We start from the raw sequence: 18,729 nt of genomic DNA on the forward strand, positions 1-18,729 counted from the left end.
AATATTTATGACTTGACTTCTGATAACAGTCAAAGTACATTTATTATCAAAGAAGAAAACTTCCGTCAACTCATGTATAAAATTTACAGGTGTTTCAATGTCAAAACTAATTTGAATAAAGTTAAATGATAATTAAATTCTCAAAACAGAAGAGATGTTTGACTTCTAACAATAAATTTCAAGTTTCTAAAGCATGCAAAAATATGCATTTTATAATAATTATGTGAACAGAGTTTCAACCAATTCAGCTTGCACTATTCATGTTTTTTTCTGTCACTGCAGCAGCAGTAACAACAGAGCTGTTTGACGTGATGTGAAGTTGACAAGTTCTCTTTTGAAGAAGGATATGGCCATTTTAAATGAAGTTTAAAGGGGGGTCAGATCCTGGATTTAAAAGGGCAATGCCAATTTTTTTCAGTAATGGTGTAAAATATAATTTACTTAGAATTTACTCTTCTGCAAAGATTTTAACCACACCACTGAACTGTATTAAGTGTGATTTTTTTTATCTGATGGAATTTAGTTTAATTGCACATCAGATGTTATGTTTTAAGCTAGACTGAATATCTTGTGCATTTTCCAGAGTACCATAAATTATTCAGTTCGGCTCTGCTCCTGACGTCCTACTTTAGTCCTCTGACCCCAATTAGACATGCCTGTGCAACATGTTAGCACCAACAGTGTGACAAGTCTGAGGGTATTAGAAACATAGAAGTGGAACAGTGATGGCACTTGGGGGGCCAAAAAGGATGCAAGTTTCTGTTTGTCATTCTGTCTGCCTGATGGTTCATTCTCACTTTATCTTCACCTTTGGCTGTCTTATATTTTCCTGTGCTCTGTACGTTAGCCCCTCAATCCTGTGGGCACACTCCTCAGATTTCTCTCTTCATTTCTGCCTTTGTCCATTTGCAGTATAATATGTCTCTTTTTCTCCTCCTCTCTTTGTTTTCTTTCATCTCTCTGCCTACATAGCTTTCTTCCACTCTTTTGCCTTTAAACTTTTAATTTATTTTTGTTCCTTCCACCTGTTTCGCTCTCCGTTGCATTTTTTTCTGTTTGACATTCACTCTCACATTTCTCTTATCATCTCTTTGTCTTTGATTTGCTCTTTCATTTAATGCATTTTCTCATTCTTTTGATTTGTTTCTGTTGCTTTTTGATTAACTCTCAGTCCTATTCATATCTTTTCTCCTGATATTCTAGCTTTGAGTTCATTTGTTTTTTGCTCTACCTCATTCTTTCTCATTGATTGCCTCAACTTTGTGACTGCAATTTTGTGACCCTCATCACTTTTTTTTCTCCCTCTCTCTCTCTCTGCACATTTTGTCATGGTTTGGTAAATTGTGATTTGCTTGTGTTAACTCTGATATTTTCATTCGCATTTCTTTTTCATTTTTGACCAGTCTTAACTTCCCAACGCTCTTTCCAAAGAAGCAACTTTCTTTCTCGAGTGCATATAGATTTCATCTGTAGTGTGTCATAATGCAACTGTAGTAGACCACGGGCGAGACACATGCAACTTCATCTGGTAGTTGAATTTGGCAGATTACTTTGCTTATATGTATATGTCATAAGAGTTTTCATCTTTCTTTACTCACCCATCAGTGAACTGTGTACCCAGATAATTCTATAGCTAATCTCATCCAAATTAGTTGGTGAGATATTAGCTTCCCCAGGTTCAGTCCATACCTGTGGTACTGTTTTTGTGGAGCTTGCATGTACTGCCTCTGACTGCAATGGTTCCCCTAGAGGCACAAATTTCCTCCCAAAGTTGTGCTGGTTAGAAAGGTTACCTGTAGTGTAGATGTTTGGTTGGAGAATTGGGGGAATGGCTGGGCAGAAGAGAAATAATAGGTTATGGGGAATGGTATAGCCTTAATAGGGGAAATGGCTTCCTTCCACATAAGAAATCTGAGTTCTTCACCAAGGCTACTGTGATGGTGTTTCCCAATCCTGGTCAATCTACCACAAATACAAATAAATTGTAGCTTGTGCCTGGGAACAACGTCAATTGGAGTTCCTTCCAGTTCATATCATATCCAGAAATGGGGATGTTTTACTGTTCTGTCATCTTATAGCAATGCAGGCAGAGAACCTCAGTCCTTTGAATGTCTATCAACTCCCAGCGGCACCAACCCATTTGTCCATTTCTACTGTTCTTATTTCCTTGTACACCTACGACTTGTTCTCTCTCATCATCTTCGCTTTGGTTGTTTTATTTTACAAATGAGATAATTTGCAGTAGCCACTTATGAGCACAACTTTGGGATATGGGAGTTAGGGATCACCTGGAGGAAATCCTCGTGATCACAGAGTGAACCTGCAAACTCCACACTAAGAGCCCCAAGGCTCAGTATTGGATCTGCATTTCTGGGACTATGAGGGAGCAGTAGTGACTGATAGAAACTCTTCATCGTGCTACGATATGGAACTACTCTCACTATAAAGAGTGCAGTGGTTAAACAAAGTGATTCAAGGGTGGTTAGGATGGGCACCAATGTTTCTTCTTAGGGTCGTGTTCACATCTTTTGCTACTAGCGCACAAAGGAATTTAACTGGGGACAAAAGGTTGTCACCCTCTACCTCGTAGGCATGTTAAGTATACACGATCACACTTCCTTTTCTAGTTTCTGATGCAATTTTATTTATTTTAGACAAGGAACAACAAACTGGACTTGGTGGTAGTTTATTATCCTTAGAATAGCTTCAGGTTTACTTCCACTTAAATATTCATTGCACACATGTTGTTGTCACTGGGGAAAAAATTGCACAGCACATGAGTTTTGTGCACGCTGGTCTTTACAAATTAGAGGGAACATTGATGGGCAGGACATTCTGCCATTCCCATGACATCAACGAGGCATCAATAAATAATAGAAAAATTAGCCCTCTTCATTCAATATTTTTGTTAATTATCTGTCTTCATTTACATACTGTACCCTCCACCTTCTTCCAGTTGGTAGGAGTTTTCTATGTTGCAGCATCTCTGTGTTTACCTGCATGTTATGACAGAGAAGGATCTATGCCAGCTCCCAGTAGATTGTTCCCATCCATCCCACTTCTCCCATTTCCTCTTGTCTCTGCACTTTTATTGGTTAACAAAGTAAATGCCAAGTCCCTACCTAAAATATAGCAGCTTTTGTTGGAGTATACGTATAAATATCAGACAAGGATAAGATTGGGCTTTTTGTAGAAGAAAACTTATATTTATTACTCCCTATGATCATTTTCTCTGGATGGATGTAAATAGTGTTGTTTTATTTCTTGTTTTTTTCCCCCCATATCAACCTGTAATTTCCCACCGGAGGCTAAAACTGAAGGTTGCGTGAAGCAAGCACCAGATACCGTATCTGCAAAGATTCACAGTTGAGCCATGTTAGAGAAACAGGAAGGAGCTTCATATCTTCTTGTGTCTGGGTATTGTAACAGGTGGAATCATAAACAAGGGATGAGAGCCTCTTGTTTAAAATCGAGTATGTATACATTTCTTATCTCAGAGGGTGCTGAATCTCTGGAATTCTCATCCCCCATGGGTGCTGGGCCAGATCATTAGATGTGTGATAGATGGAGATAGCCAAATATTTGAAAGGTCAAGGAATTCAGAGTCATGGGGAACTGGCATCAAAGAGAAGTTAAGGCCAGTGTAGCTCAGCCATGACCATATTAAATGGTGGGGCAGGCTTAAAGTGAATTGGTGGTCTATTCCTGCTCCCATTTTCTTATGTTGTTTTTCTTGCATTAGTTGGGAGCTGTATGTTATTGTCTTCCACTTAAATCAGAGAGGTTGCTTTGTAATTTTACTTACAAGGCTTGTGAAATGGCGGTACCAAAACATGGTAGTGTAGTGGTGATGCACCATCAATAACTCTCTCTGAGACGTAAAGGCGAGATATCGGCTTTTATTGACTGGAAGAAAGAACAAGCAGTAGTTGACCACCATACTACATCCTGGAGAATGAGGGCCGGGCTCAGGCCTCAATCGCCTTTATAATGGGGTCTGTGGGAGGAGCCACAGGAGCAGTCAGCAGGGGGCGTGTCCAGACAGGTATATGTAGTTCACCACAAGTGGTTAGCACAATGCTTTACACTTGCAGCGACCAAAGTTCAATTAGAAAGTTTGTACGTTCTCCCTGTGACCATGTGGGTTTCCTTCGGGTGCTCTGGTTTCCTCTCATGGTCCAAAGACATGGGTTCATTTGTCATTGAGAATTGTCCCGTGATTAGGCTGTTAAATTGGGAGATTGCTGGTCCATGCGGCTCAAAGGGTCAGAAGGGCCTACAGTACATGGGATTGTAGCTCAATAAATAAGATTTAAAAAGACGATTGTAGAGTGGTGATTCAAAATACAGCTAAAGGCAATTCAATTCAGCAAAGAAGTCCACTAGCTTTAAAATGATAACTCTCATACCTTTCATGGAACAGATATCTGAAAATGATGGACATACTCAGTAGGTCAGACTGCAGCTGGAGAGAATTTTGGTGTTGCAGGTCGATGACCGTTTCGCAGCATGGGAAAGAAGTTCGAGATAATAAATTCAAATGCAGACATAGTTGAGGGGCATGGGTGGGGAGTCTGAAATTAGCTGCGAGGGAGGAGAGAATAACTGACAAGGTACGATGGTGCAAGGTAAATGAGAAGATAATGGATAGGTATAGAAGGAAATAATAGTGTTGAAAAGGTGTAAATAGGACTACATAGATCGAATTAATCAACTCTACAGATCCTTGAATTTAACCTCAGCACCGTAAAGGACCAGGCCGGGAAAGGTCAGAATGGGAGTGGTGTAAAGTCTTAAAGTGACAGACGGCTGGAAGGCTAAAAACAGCCAGGCGTACTGTACAAAGAGATACAAAAGACGTGGGGATCAAATTTGCATTTGGGCTCTCCATAGGGAACTTGTGTCGAGAAGCGAATACTAAATTGCGAGAAGCACAATTTAAACTGCCGGTGCACCCAGTACATAAACGAACCTCTTTGCAAATGGAAGAAGCCATTATAGAACTCATTCATTTGAAAATTCTGCTTTGCATGGAAATAACTGAATCAGTTACTGTTTGTAGAGAGAGTGTATGTTTGCACCATGAGTTACACAGCTCCATAACTGCAAGAGTTCAATTGCACGTTTTGTTTCATCATTGGTAATATTCTGCCAGAGTGCTAAAATGATTATTATATTCTACACTATCTTAAATATCAGAAGTTAAAATATATTTTTAGTGTCTATATTCTATAATTTCACGAGTCTTCCACTGTTCGTGTTCCCGAGGTCCTCCTTACCTTTCTCAGCCCTACCTTGGACCATTTAAAAAGAGACAAAATAGGATAGCATACTAGTCGGCACTGGGTTGCAAACTTTGATGGGTGAGTTGTGAACCGGCATTTTATTGGTGACCGATTGTCCGTGATACGAAAATGTTAATGTTGCACGGACCGTGCACGAACTGTGAACACCTGGTGGCTCAGAGTCTGTAACGTATCTGCAGAACTAAGTGTGGTGCGACACAAGATGGTGAATGCGAGCATGCGAGCGAGCAAGAGTGAAGTTCCTAACGGGGGGAGGATATTTATATATCTCGGGACTTAAACATGGAACACTGCCTCGAATTATTTTCCATGCGCGGGTCTCTGAAAAACTTATCAGCCTCAGCCGAAGTTCGTGATTAAGGTGTGATTTAAAAAAAAGATTGGTCATCCCGAGCTATTTCTGATCTCCGAGGACAGGATCGAAGCCACTACAGTGTCTGCCTGTTCCTCCGTGCTCGAATCCTCTGCCCCTACAAACCTCTCCCTCCACCATCACTCCCGGTTTACCATTTTATTGCATATCCGGACCGGCCATTAAATGTAAGATTTCTGTTTGCCTCTTTGTTAGTTGCTGAAATACTGCAATTAATCAATGCTACTTTTAAAAATTAATTGTTTGGTATATTAACAATTTATGGGCCCCACTCGGAGAAACCACTCCAGTTAAAAAAAAAGATTACCTCACAAGGTGAGGTTTTGCACCAAAAAATGCAAGTCGCCGGGACTTTACCTCGTAGCAAGGGCAAGGTTTGTAAAATAAGTGATGACAAAACGTCGAGCTGACGAGGGTCTGAGAGGGAAGGGACATAGCCCTTTTAAGGGTGGAGGAGGTTGTTGATACAGATGACGGAAATTGTGTTACAGGGCGGCGGCGTGGCTGCGCAAAGACACTCCGGGGAAATCTCAATTTCTTCACCAATCACCCCCGACAGATATAACTGGCCACTGTTTCTCCCCGTCCTCGAGATCGCCCGGGAGCAAAGGAGACGGTGAGAGCTTCCGTAACTAATAGGCCCGGAAGGTAAGATTGCACCGGAGGGAGGGAGGGGGGAACTGGTGGTGACGGGGGAGAGATCGGGGCTTGCTTTGTTTCTGCTGCTGCTGCTGATGGCTTTGGGGATCGTAGGGAGACGGAGAGAGGGAGAAATCGGGAAATACACGCAGCGTAGTTGGCCGGGAGCTGAGCGCAGCACAGGGGTGCGAGAGCGAGCGATCTCTGGGCAGGCAGCCTCCTCTCCCCCCCCCCCCCCCCACACACACACACACACACACAGATCGCGAACTCCGCCTGCTGTGCCAGCGATACCCGATCGCGATCAATGCCCCTGCTCGCCCGCAGAACCACGGAGCCACAGGGGCAACTATCCCAAGTTTGACTGCTCAATACCAACCGAGCACTTGGCACGTTTCTTTTCAATGCATGGACCAACTTCGGCCTCCTAAAATAAAACTGCAGATTCCCCCCCCACCTCTGAAACACGACCTATACAACTTCATAGTTTAGAATAATTTGAGGTAGTGCTGGAAAATTCGGATTATACAAAGTTGTGAGAATATCGTTTGCTTCCTCCCGAAGCACCCCCCCTTCTTTCCTCATCTCCGCCCCATACAAACATACATACACAAACACCATATTAATATATTTGGAGGGACATATCTCTGTCTTCCCGGCCATCGATTAGATAAACTCCGAGTCAATATTGTCAATCTAGATAAAAAGTTGGCGTTAAGAGGGTCGGAATCGCATGAGTGGGAGAGTCGAATGAATGGATCGGACAAATGAGATCTGACGTGCAGGAGCGATGTTATCTCTTTCGTGGGGAGTGTACTGTGCAAAGGGCAGGGACTGTTCAGCCCACATCGCCTTACCCCAAAGAGGAACCTTCCATTTTTGTTTTACAGTACTGGCTCACCAAGGTCACAGGTTGAAGCGTGTAAATGAGATTAAAGGCAGGATGGCGAAGTAAAATAGCGAGGGATCGAATTGTATGCAGAATATCAGATAGTTGGGGGGGAAATACTCGATTATACTCTGTCCTCTGGTCCCGATGACGACATTAACGGGAGACCCAATTACAGATATTACCAGGCACTAAGGATTGAATCGGTCCGCAGATTCATCCCTGACTGTTTCTCATACGTAAAACATAATTCGGTTGTTTTAATCTAGCACTGCTTTTACTTTGGACGTTTCCTAAGCCTCCGTGTTCAATCGATACAGTGAGAGGGCGTAAATGAAGTCAGGAAAAGTTGCAATATATTGCATCTTAGCCGGGAACGTAGATAGCAATTTTGAACAGAGAGACTTTGCCCGAAAAGTTCTGGAGAATCCACGCGTGAAACTTTTTTTTTGGGGTCAGTCTTCATTTACTGTCAGATTAGTTATTTTTGCAGCCGGTTTATCTTCAGTATAAATGTGGTCCTCAGTTTTTTTTTTTGGGGGGGGGAGGTGAAGTTTGCAAAGCAAAACAATAAATCATGCATGATTTTCTATTGTCATTCTTTTCCTAACCCCTGATTATAATTTCTGACACCATTGCACAAATGCAGTAAAGATGTCTTAAAGTTGAAATACAGGTTTCTGATTATTAGGTGTAAAAACACTGGATAAAAGATGTTTGGGGCTATATACTAAAGTTATGGTGACTGGACTTGAGCTTGAGTGCAGTGACCAATTTTGTACATCATGGATGATCTTGCATGTGTCAGTAAGTTCAGGAAAAGAAATTAAAGTATTGTTGACTTTGTAGGCTTGCAAGTTTAACCTTAATCAGGCAAGTTTTAAAAAGCATTTTTCAAACACCTAATCTTTTAGCAATTTCTTTATGAAGCACCATACAGCAGGATGAAGCAGGTGGAATTTCATGAGTTCCCAACTGTCGTCCTAGAGGTGAGGTTCACAGTCTGTTGAGTCTCGTGTTCCAGCTGAGGATGGTGTGGTGCTAACGGACTTGGATCAATATAAGAGAAAGGACTTGCTAGCATTCATATAGCAACTTTCATGCCCTTGGGCCAGATAAATAAATTTCATAATTAAAATCAAGTTCAACATTGTGGACCAAAGTGTGCAGGTAATTTGAGTTCAGATAGCAGGTGGTTAATTTGTTTCCTGTTTTGGCTTAGAGAGAAGTACTACTGGGACTTCTGCTGGCCAAAATTCCTGCTGATAGTCTTCACAAGCCCCTGGACATGTAGGGTGCACCTTGGTTTCATATGTTGTGGCATATTAATATGCTGTCGATGTTTGGTTGAAGATGGCCGTAAACAACATTCTGCTTCCAAGGCGAGTCTGCTGCACGTTGGTAAAGATGACATCATTAAGTTTCCTCCACATTTTACTATTTCCTAGCGGTACTTCCACTACAATATGAGCCTCTGATGGCGCTTTGGATTTTATGGATGGTGCTCGTTTGTTTGAATTTAAAGAGACATGCAACCAGGATAAAAGAGAGAATTCACTTTTTATTGATGCTGCAAGCGTGGTACTGTATTCAACTTTTTAATACACTTTACGTCTTAATTACACAGAATTGTTGCTTCCTTTCCTTGCCCACCATCTGTGCATGGAGAATATATTCGGTCTCTGGAGCCTTCAGAAACTGAGACTCTCAGCTATTGATCTGTTTTTTGGTTGGAAGGAATTTCATGCACACTGCTTAAGGTACACTTTCAAAATTGGAATAGTAAAGGACAGTAAGGGAAAAAAGCAAAATGAAACACAATGCTTGTATTATGAAAGGTACATCAGCGGGTTATGACCTTTGGGAATAATGCGTACTGATATAATATGTCTTCAGTTTCTGGTGGTTTCTTATAATTTAGCAGAACACACGATAGTCAAAGGTGCCTTATTTTTTGGAGTTAGCTTCATGCTTTCAAACAATGGGGTGAAAGATTAAAGCAATTTGCTATGATTAGGCATTAGCTGCAAACATTTTTAATTTCATTTTATAATTGTTAAATATTTATTTGAATGACCAGATGTTGGATCAGTGAGAGTTAGATTTCATATCTTGCAAAAATATCTCTGTTCAACAATGTTTAGAATTTTTTTTTTCAAGTTAAGACAACATGGTGAGCACCAAGACAAATAGTGAAAGGAGAAGAACAAAATAAACCACAGATTAGCTAGATTTTAAAGGTAGGGTATTAAGGGTAAACCAGCAACATAAATGTTAATAAATGTTATTCCAGTGTATAGCTCACTGAAGAGAATGTGTTAAGGGAGGAGATTTTGTAATGATACTCATCCGCAGCAGTGTGAAGGTACAGGTAGAAGAAAATGTTTGTAGAATAACGGAATTGCAATTTGGGAAGAGCAGCAGGAAGTTTAGAGTAGTAGTCATGGTATTGTGCTCCGTTGAGAATAACACTTGTAAACTTGTTGGGTATGGATTTAAGTTATTGACCCAAAAAGAGACATCTGATGCCTTAATAGAATATACCTGTGTGCTGTGGCCGTGTGTTTTTATGGAAAACTCGCAGAATGAATATAGATGGAATTTTGTAAATAACACTTTTAATATAAAGTTGTTAGTCAATTCAATGTTGGAGAATGACAGATGAATATTTGAGGGAGATTTTATTCTACATTAAGATATTCCAATTATATAATTATTTGAAATTTAATTCCTGGTTTGCAGAAATTAATTTTGTGGCTGATACTGTTGTGCTCAGCAGTGACATTGCTGGCCATTTGAAGAAGTGCAATAATGTATGATTTTAGAACTGTAAGGAATGAGCTTTAAAGGAGCACGGAATAAGTTTTGAAAGGTAAGGATTTGTATTTACATAGCACATTTCATGATGTCACAGCATCCCTTATGCTTATAGATAATGAATGGGTTTTATTTTGAAGTCACATTTATAGTATAGGACAACTTGGAAGCTACTATGTACAGAGCAAAGTTTTACAAACACCATTGAGGTAATTATCAAGAAAATCTACCTTTTGACCTGACTTTCTGAGGTCATAACAACATCTGTGTCCACAATCTCTTGACTAACTGTTCTGGCACTATGGTTCCCATCTCCCTGCAACTCGTGTTTAACCCCCCCCCCCCCCCCCCCCAATGTAGCACTAGGAACCCTCCCCACCTGGATATTAGTCTCCTTCCAGTTCAGGTGCAAACCATCTCTTGTGTACAACTCCCACATTCTCTGGAAGAGAGCCCAATGATCCAAAAATCTGACACTTCCCTCCTTCCAATATAACTCGGAGTCCTGCCATGTGCAAAAGTTCGCTGATGACATGGCCATAGTGGGGTGTGTTAGGAATGGACAGGAGGAGGAGTATAGGAAACTGATACAGGACTTTGTGATATGGTGCAACTCAAACTACCTGCGTCTCAATATCACCAAGACCAAGGAGATGGTGGTGGACTTTAGGAGATCTAGGCCTCATATGGAGCCAGTGATCATTAATGGAGAATGTGTGGAGCAGGTTAAGACCTACAAGTATCTGGAAGTACAGTTAGACGAGAAGCTAGACTGGATTGCCAACACAGATGCCTTGTGCAGGAAGGCACAGAGTCGACTGTACTTCCTAAGAAGGTTGGCGTCATTCAATGTCTGTAGTGAGATGCTGAAGATGTTCTATAGGACAGTTGTGGAGAGCGCCCTCTTCTTTGTGGTGGCGTGTTGGGGAGGAAGCATTAAGAAGAGGGACGCCTCACGTCTTAATAAGCTGTTAAGGAAGGCGGGCTCTGTCGTGGGCAAAGTACTGGAGAGTTTAACATCGGTAGCTGAGCGAAGGGCGCTGAGTAGGCTACGGTCAATTATGGATAACTCTGAACATCCTCTACATAGCACCATCCAGAGACAGAGAAGCAGTTTCAGCGACAGGTTACTATCGATGCAATGCTCCTCAGACAGGATGAAGAGGTCAATACTCCCCAATGCCATTAGGCTTTACAATTCTACTGTCAGGACTTAAGAACTTTTTAAAAGCTATTATTAATGCTTTTTGAGATAGTGATTTAGATGCATATCATATTTTTTTACTGAGTTAAGTATTGTATGTAATTAGTTTTGCTACAACAAGTGTATGGGACATTGGAAAAAAAGTTGAATTTCCCCATGGGGATGAATAAAGTATCTATCTATCTATCTATCTATCTACACCAACTTTTTAGCCACGTGTTAAACTGTATGATATTCCTTTTTCTGACTTCACTAGCAGGTGACACAGGTAGCAGTCCTGAGATCACAACCCTGGACGTCCCGTCCTTTAACTTAGCACCTAACTCGCTGCACTCACCTTGCAGAACCTTGTCACTCTTCCCATCCTTGTTATTGATACCTACATGGACCACAACCTCTAGCTATTCATTCTCCCACTTAAGAATGTTGAGGACTGAAGCTGAGATGTCCCAGACCCTGGCCCCTGGGAGGCAACATACCATCTGGGAATCTTGTTCTCCCTAACTCTCAAAACCCCTATCTGCACAGTTTGCCTCTTCTCCCCTCAATCCCTTCTGAGTCACAGAGCCAGAGACCTGACCAATGTTAACTTTCCTCTGCTATGTCATGGTGTGTGAAGGACAAAAGAAATCTTCCTAATAATACTAGTAAAACTATTCAATCATGTTACATAGATATAATTTCGTGGAGATGTATACATTTTTTAAAGTTCCTTCATAAGCCAAACCATACATCTTTTAGTCTCTGCAGGGTTCCTATTGCAAACATCTCATTCAGTCATTGACAAAGGGTGCTCTGTGGTTTTCAGTTCACTTGTATTTGGGGATGCAATTTAACCCTTGAAAAACGGTTGCTTAGGATTAACCTAAGTATTTGTTTTATCAGTTACCTTCTTTCCTTCATAAAGTCAGAAGTGTTTGTTGCTGATTACACAATGTTCTATTTCATTCATAACTCCACAGAAAGCAAAACAGCCCAAGCACGCATACAACAAGACCTAGACCACATTCAGGCAGGGGTTGGCAGTGTCAGAAAACAAACACGGTACACAGGAATCAGCTATAATATGAGGCAGTCTCACCACTTTAACTTAACTTACAACATCATTGCCATTGGTGAGTCGTCAAAGATCCATATCCTGGAGTGGGCTACCAGTGACCAGAAATTTTAACGAGATAAAATCCTACGGCATTACAGAAAATATAACTGGCATGGATAGCGGAATGGCTGACAGGCAGAAGGCAGCAAATAGGAATAAAGGGAGCCTTTTCTGTTTGCCTGCCAGTGACTAGTGCTTTCCTTAGGGATCGGTATTAGGACCATTACTTTTCACATTGTCAGTGACTTGGATAACTGAATTGATGGCTTTGTTGCAAAGTTTGCGGATGATACGAAGATAGGTGTAGGGTTAGTTAGTGCTGAGGAAGCAGTGTGATTGCAGCAGGACTCAGACAAATTGGAAGAATGGGCAAAAAGTGGCAGATGGAATACAGTGTTGGGAAATGTATGATAATGCACTTTGGTAAAAGGAACAATAGTGCAGTCTATTATCTAAATGGGGAGATTTTCAAACATTCGATGTGCAGAGGGTCTTGGGAGTCCTAGTGCAAGGCTCTCAAAAGGTTATAGGTTGAGTCTGCAGTAAAAAAAGGCAAACGCAATGTTGGCATTTGTTTCAAGGGGAATAGAATATAAACTCAAGGAGATAATGCTGAGCCTTTGTAAGACCCCAGTCAGGCCACACTTGGAGTATTGTCAATAACTTTGGGCCCCATATTTCAGAAAGGATGTGTTGTCATTGGAGAGAATCCAGAGGAGGTTCATGAGGATAATTCTGGGAATGAAGGGGTTAACATATGAGGAGTGTTTGGCAGCTTTGGGCCTGTACTCACCGGAATTTAGAAGAATGCCGGCAGGGGAGGGGGAGGGAATCTCATTGAAACCTACTGAATGTTGAAAAGACTAGATAGGGTGGATGTGGAGAGGACGTTTCCTGTGGTGGGGTATCCAGAACTAGAGGGTGCAGCCTCAAAATTGAGGGGCGCCCCTTTAGGACAGATAAGGAGGTTTTTTTTTTATAGCTAGAGAGCAATAAATTTGTACAATGCTCTGCCACAGACTGCATTGGAGGTCAAGTCTGTGTGTATATTTAAGGCGGAAGTTGATAGTTTCCTGATCAGTCAGGGCATCAAATGATATGGAGAGAAGGCAGCTGCATGGGTTTGAGGGGATCTGGCATCAGCCATGATGGAATGGCGGAACAGACTCGATGGGCTGAATGGCCTAATTATGCTCCTATGTCTTATGGTCTAAACTTCACTACACATAAAATTCTTTGGCTTCAAGAGCAAATTGTTTAGCGGTGATCCTCTTCCTGACTCTTTTCTTTAGCACCTACAAGCCAAAGCTCCTAGCACCTGGAAGGTTAAGGGCTGTCATTACAGAGGAACGCCACTAATCCCCAACCACGCCACACACATCCCTACTTGGAACAATTGTTCAACGCGGGGTGTAAACCTTGGAATTACCTACCTAACAGCATGTTCGTCGGGTGTTCAGTAGTTCAAGAAAGAATCCTTCTCAACAGCAGGTTGAGGTAGGTGATGAATGCTGATCTCATCAGCAAAGGACATGTGGCAGGAATAAATAAAAGAAGGTCTTAAAATTTAAAACCAAACCACAGTCCCATCAGAGCTGTGACAAGGGTTGATGAACACTACCGGGAGATTATTTAAATATCGTAGGTCTGACAGCGTCAAATGCAGACAATCTTGGTCCTAGGACTTCCAATGATTGAATGAGGATAGCTTCAGAGATGAGGCATTCAGCTCTGCCGCACTACTTACTAGCTAGAAGAAGCAGTGTTGCTACCCCAATCCTGCAAACATACCCTTTCTTGTTTTGTAATCTACAGCCCAATACATAGAAACCCACCTCCCAGCCCAGATCATACCCTAGAACAAGACTACAAGCTCTGTGTGGGGGCTGCAGCTTTCTTCAAACAAAGCTAGTCTATCAGGGTGACTCAGTCAGGAGTGTTAGGATACCTTGTTTGAAACTCAACTATACTTGCCTACACAAAACATTCCCTTTCAAGATCAGAACATGTTTCCAGCAGAAAATACCTGGAATCATAATTCCCATAGCAATATCAATACGTTCTAAAGCAGGCTTTGAAAAGTTACTCCAACTTTAAGTGGAGATCTCAAAATCGTATTACAATTCAATATTTTATTTACAAGTAATCAATATCCCAGTGCACTGAAGGTAAAGTTGATAGTGCATCAAGTGGAGGTGGGATGGGAAGAATATTTGTTTTATCAAACCAATAAACAACAGATCTTTTCTATTCCTCCAGGTCTCTGCCTGCCCCTATGGGTCTAGCAACAAATACTAACTCCCTGATATCAGGCCCAAAAGCACATGAAAATAACAGTTAGAATTGTCCATCTGGCCCCCTAAACTGCCTTGCAATTTGTTGTTATGGCAAAACTGCCCCCAGACCATAATACCTTCTCCATGTCAGTTCCACATCACTCTCAATTGCATTTTATTTAGAGTTACAGTGTGGTACAAGTCCTTCCAGCCCAGAGAGCCCGTGCCACCCTGTTACACCCAGTGTCCAATTAACCTACTAACCTGTGTACCTTTGGAAGGTGGGAGGTGCATTGGCCTTCATCAGCCATGGAATCGAGCTCAAGATCCAAGAAGTAATATTACAGCTGTATAGAACCCTGGTCAGACCCCACTTGGAGTACTGTGCTCAGTTTTGGTCACCCCACTATAGGGTTGGCCTTTTCTCCTTGGAGTGATGGAGGATGAGAAGTGACCTAATAGAGGAGTATAAGATAATGAGAGGTATTGTTCGTGTGGGAACATAGAACATAGAATAGTACAGCACATTACAGGCCCTTCGGCCCACAATGTTGTGCCGACCCTCAAACCCTGCCTCCCATATAACCCCCCACCATAAATTCCTCCATATACCTGTCTAGTAGTCTCTTAAACTTCACTAGTGTATCTGCCTCCACCACTGACTCAGGCAGTACATTCCACGCACCAACCACTCTCTGAGTGAAAAACCTTCCTCTAATATCCCCCTCGAATTTCCCTCACCTGACCTTAAAGCCATGTCCTCTTGTATTGAGCAGTGGTGACTTGGGGAAGAGGCGCTGGCTGTCCACTCTGTCTATTCCTCTTAATATCTTGTACACCTCTATCATGTCTCCTCTCATCCTCCTTCTCTCCAAAGAGTAAAGCCCTAGCTCCCTTAATCTCTGATCATAATCCATACTCTCTAAACCAGGCAGCATCCTGGTAAATCTCCTCTGTACCCTTTCCAATGCTTCCACATCCTTCCTATAGTGAGGCGACCAGAACAGGACACAGTACTCCAAGTGTGGCCTAACTAGAGTTTTATAGAGCTGCATCATTACATCCCGTCTCTTAAACTCTATCCCTCGACTTATGAAAGGTAACACCCCATAAGCTTTCTTAACTACCCTATCTACCTGTGAGGCAACTTTCAGGGATCTGTGGACATGTACCCCCAGATCCCTCTGCTCCACCACACTCCCAAGTATCCTGCCATTTACTTTGTACTCTGCCTTGGAGTTTGTCCTTCCAAAGTGTACCACCTCACACTTCTCCAGGTTGTACTCCATCTGCCACTTCTCAGCCCACTACTGCATCCTATCAATGTCTCTGCAATCTTCGACAATCCTTTACACTATCTACAACACCACCAACCTTTGTGTTGTCTGCAAACTTGCCAACCCACCCTGCTACCCCCACATCCAGGTCGTTAGTAAAAATCACAAAAAGTAGAGGTCCCAGAACAGATCCTTGTGGGTTTTGACACCACTAGTCACAACCCTCCAATCTGAATGTACTCCCTCCACCACGACCCTCTGCCTTCTGCAGGGAAGCCAATTCTGAATCCACCTGGCCAAACTTCCCTGGATCCCATGCCTTCTGACTTTCTGAATAAGCCTACCGTGTGGAACCTTGTCAAATGCCTTACTAAAATCCATGTAGATCACATCCACTGCACTACCCTCATCTATATGCTTGGTCACCTCCTCAAAGAACTCTATCAGGCTTGTTAGGCACGATATGCCCTTCACAAAGCCATGCTAACTGTCCCTGATGAGACCATGATTCTCTAAATGCCCATAGATCCTATCTCTAAGAATCTTTTCCAACAGCTTTCCCACTGGTCTATAATTACCTGGACTATCCCTGCTACCTTTTTTGAACAAGGGGACAACATTCGCCTTTCTCCAATCCTCCGGTACCATTCCTGTGGACAACGAGGACATAAAGATCCTAGCCAGAGGTTCAGCAATCTCTTCCCTTGCCTTGTGGAGCAGCCTGGGGAATATTTCGTCAGGCCCCGGGGACTTATCCGTCCTTATGTATTTTAACAACTCCAACACCTCCTCTCCCTTAATATCAACATGCTCCAGAACATCAACCACACTCATATTGTCCTCACCGTCATCAAGTTCCCACTCAGTGGTGAATACCGAAGGGAAGTATTCATTGAGGACCTCGCTCACTTCCACAGCCTCCAGGCACATCTTCCCACTTTTATCTCTAATCCGTCCTACCTTCACTCCTGTCATCCTTTTGTTCACATAATTGAAGAATGCCTTGGGGTTTTCCTTTAGCCTACTTGCCAAGGCCTTCTCATGTTCCCTTCTTGCTCTTCTCAGCACCTTTCTTGCTACCCTATATTCCTCAATAGACCCATCTGATCCTTGCTTCTTAAACCTCATGTATGCTGCCTTCTTCCACCTGACTAGATTTTCCACTTCACTTGTCACCCATGGTTCCTTCACCCTACCATTCTTTATCTTCCTCACCAGGACAAATTTATCCCTAACATCCTGCAAAAGATCCTTAAACATCGACATCATGTCCATAGTACATTTCCCTGCAAAAACATCATCCCAATTCACACTCGCAAGTTCTAGCCTTATAGCCTCATAATTTGCCCTTCCCCAATTAAAAATTTTCCTGTCCTCTCTGATAGTCAGTAGTACTCTGGTAGTCAGAGGCTTTTTCCCAGGGCTGAAATGGCTAACACGAGAGGGCACAGTTTTAAGGTGCGTGGAAGTAGGTACAGAGGGGATGTCTGATGTAAGTTTTTTACGTGGAGAGTGGTGAGTGTGTGGAATGGGCTGCCGGCGACTGTGGTGGAGGCGGATTCAGTAGGGTCTTTTAAGAGGCTCCTGGATAGGCAGCTGCAGCTTAGAGAAATAGAGAGCTAAGGGGAACCCCAGGTAATTTTTTTAAAAAAAATATTTTTTTATTAGTTTTTCTATACATTTTACAAATTAAAAATCCCAAATCCCAATGAGGAACATTAATACAGTGTAAAATTAAGCATACAATGACAATATGCTACAAAGGAAGAGAATTTGACAAAAAAAGCACCTAAATTGAAGACAAGTAAACTTAGTATCCTTCCCAAGCCCCACAACACAAAAAAAAACAACTCCAGACCAACCACAACACAATATAGAGAGTATAAATCAGGACAATCAAACTCCCAGACTGTGAATACACTTAGCAACAGAGGATAATAATGCCTACTACCAGAAGAAAAAGGGAGCTGAAAGCAAGGGACCGAAAAGAAAAAAAAACCCTAGTCAAGAGGAAGGTTATGAAAGTACTTGATAAAAGGTCCCCAGACCTTATGGAACTTTAGATCGGAATTAAGAACTGAATAGTGAATTTTTTCGAGGTCCAAGCAGGCCATAATGTCGTTAAGCCATTGAGCATGCGTGGGCGGGGCAACATCTCTCCATCTAAGGAGGATCAAGCGTCTAGCCAGGAGAGAGGCAAAGGTTAATATTCGGCATTTGGTCGGACTCAGACGTAAATCTGTCTCGCCCCAGAAACCGAACAAAGCAATTAAGGGGTTTGGTTCTAGGTGCTGATTCAGAATACACGATAATGTAGTGAAGACATCTTTCCAAAATTTCTCCAAGCTAGGACAGAACCAGTACATATGGATGAGAGAGGCCACGCCCCTCTTGCATTTATCACAGAGCGGACTAATATTAGGGTAGAATCGAGATAGTTTAGATTTAGACATATGGGCTGTATGAACAATCTTAAACTGTAAAAGGCAATGGCGAGCACAAAGAGAGGTTGAGTTAACCGATTTGAGAATCGAGTCTCAGCTCTCATCGGATAAGGAGGTATTTAAATCCTGCTCCCAGGCCATTTTAATTTTATCCACAGGGGCCCGTCGTAAGGCTGCTAATTTATCTCGAATAATTGATATTAAACCTTTACCTGGTGGATTAATGGAAAGAAATAAGTCCATAGCATTTTTCGCAGGCATTTCAGGGAAGTTAGGAATTAAAGGAGCAATAAAGTGTCTAATTTGGAGATATCTAAAAAAATGAGCATTGGGCAGATTGAACTTAACAGAGAGCTGCTGAACCCCAGGTAATTTCTGAAGTAAGAACATGTTCGGCGCAGCTTT

General features: G+C 42.1%; 1 protein-coding gene across 5 annotated transcripts in view; it reads left to right on the plus strand.

Moving 5' to 3' along the window:
• The window catches only part of LOC140734382 (BCL-6 corepressor-like protein 1), a 220,510-nt gene that overhangs the window by 46,375 nt on the left and 155,406 nt on the right, over nucleotides 1–18,729 (plus strand). The window contains exons 2-3 of one of the 5 annotated variants that reach the window (XM_073058255.1): nucleotides 6,171–6,327; nucleotides 8,430–8,608. The exons of 1 other annotated variant lie outside the window; for it this stretch is intronic. In XM_073058255.1, coding sequence (XP_072914356.1) covers nucleotides 8,561–8,608 — 48 coding nt within the window. In that variant the 5' untranslated portion in view covers nucleotides 6,171–6,327; nucleotides 8,430–8,560. Of the gene's footprint in view, nucleotides 1–5,297; nucleotides 5,364–6,158; nucleotides 6,328–8,429; nucleotides 8,609–18,729 lie in introns of those variants that run through there. 3 more of the 5 variants (XM_073058256.1, XM_073058257.1, XM_073058259.1) reach the window with 3 other exon arrangements.

Source organism: Hemitrygon akajei, chromosome 10 (assembly GCF_048418815.1).
Source record: "Hemitrygon akajei chromosome 10, sHemAka1.3, whole genome shotgun sequence".
NCBI classification, from domain to species: Eukaryota; Metazoa; Chordata; class Chondrichthyes; order Myliobatiformes; family Dasyatidae; genus Hemitrygon; species Hemitrygon akajei.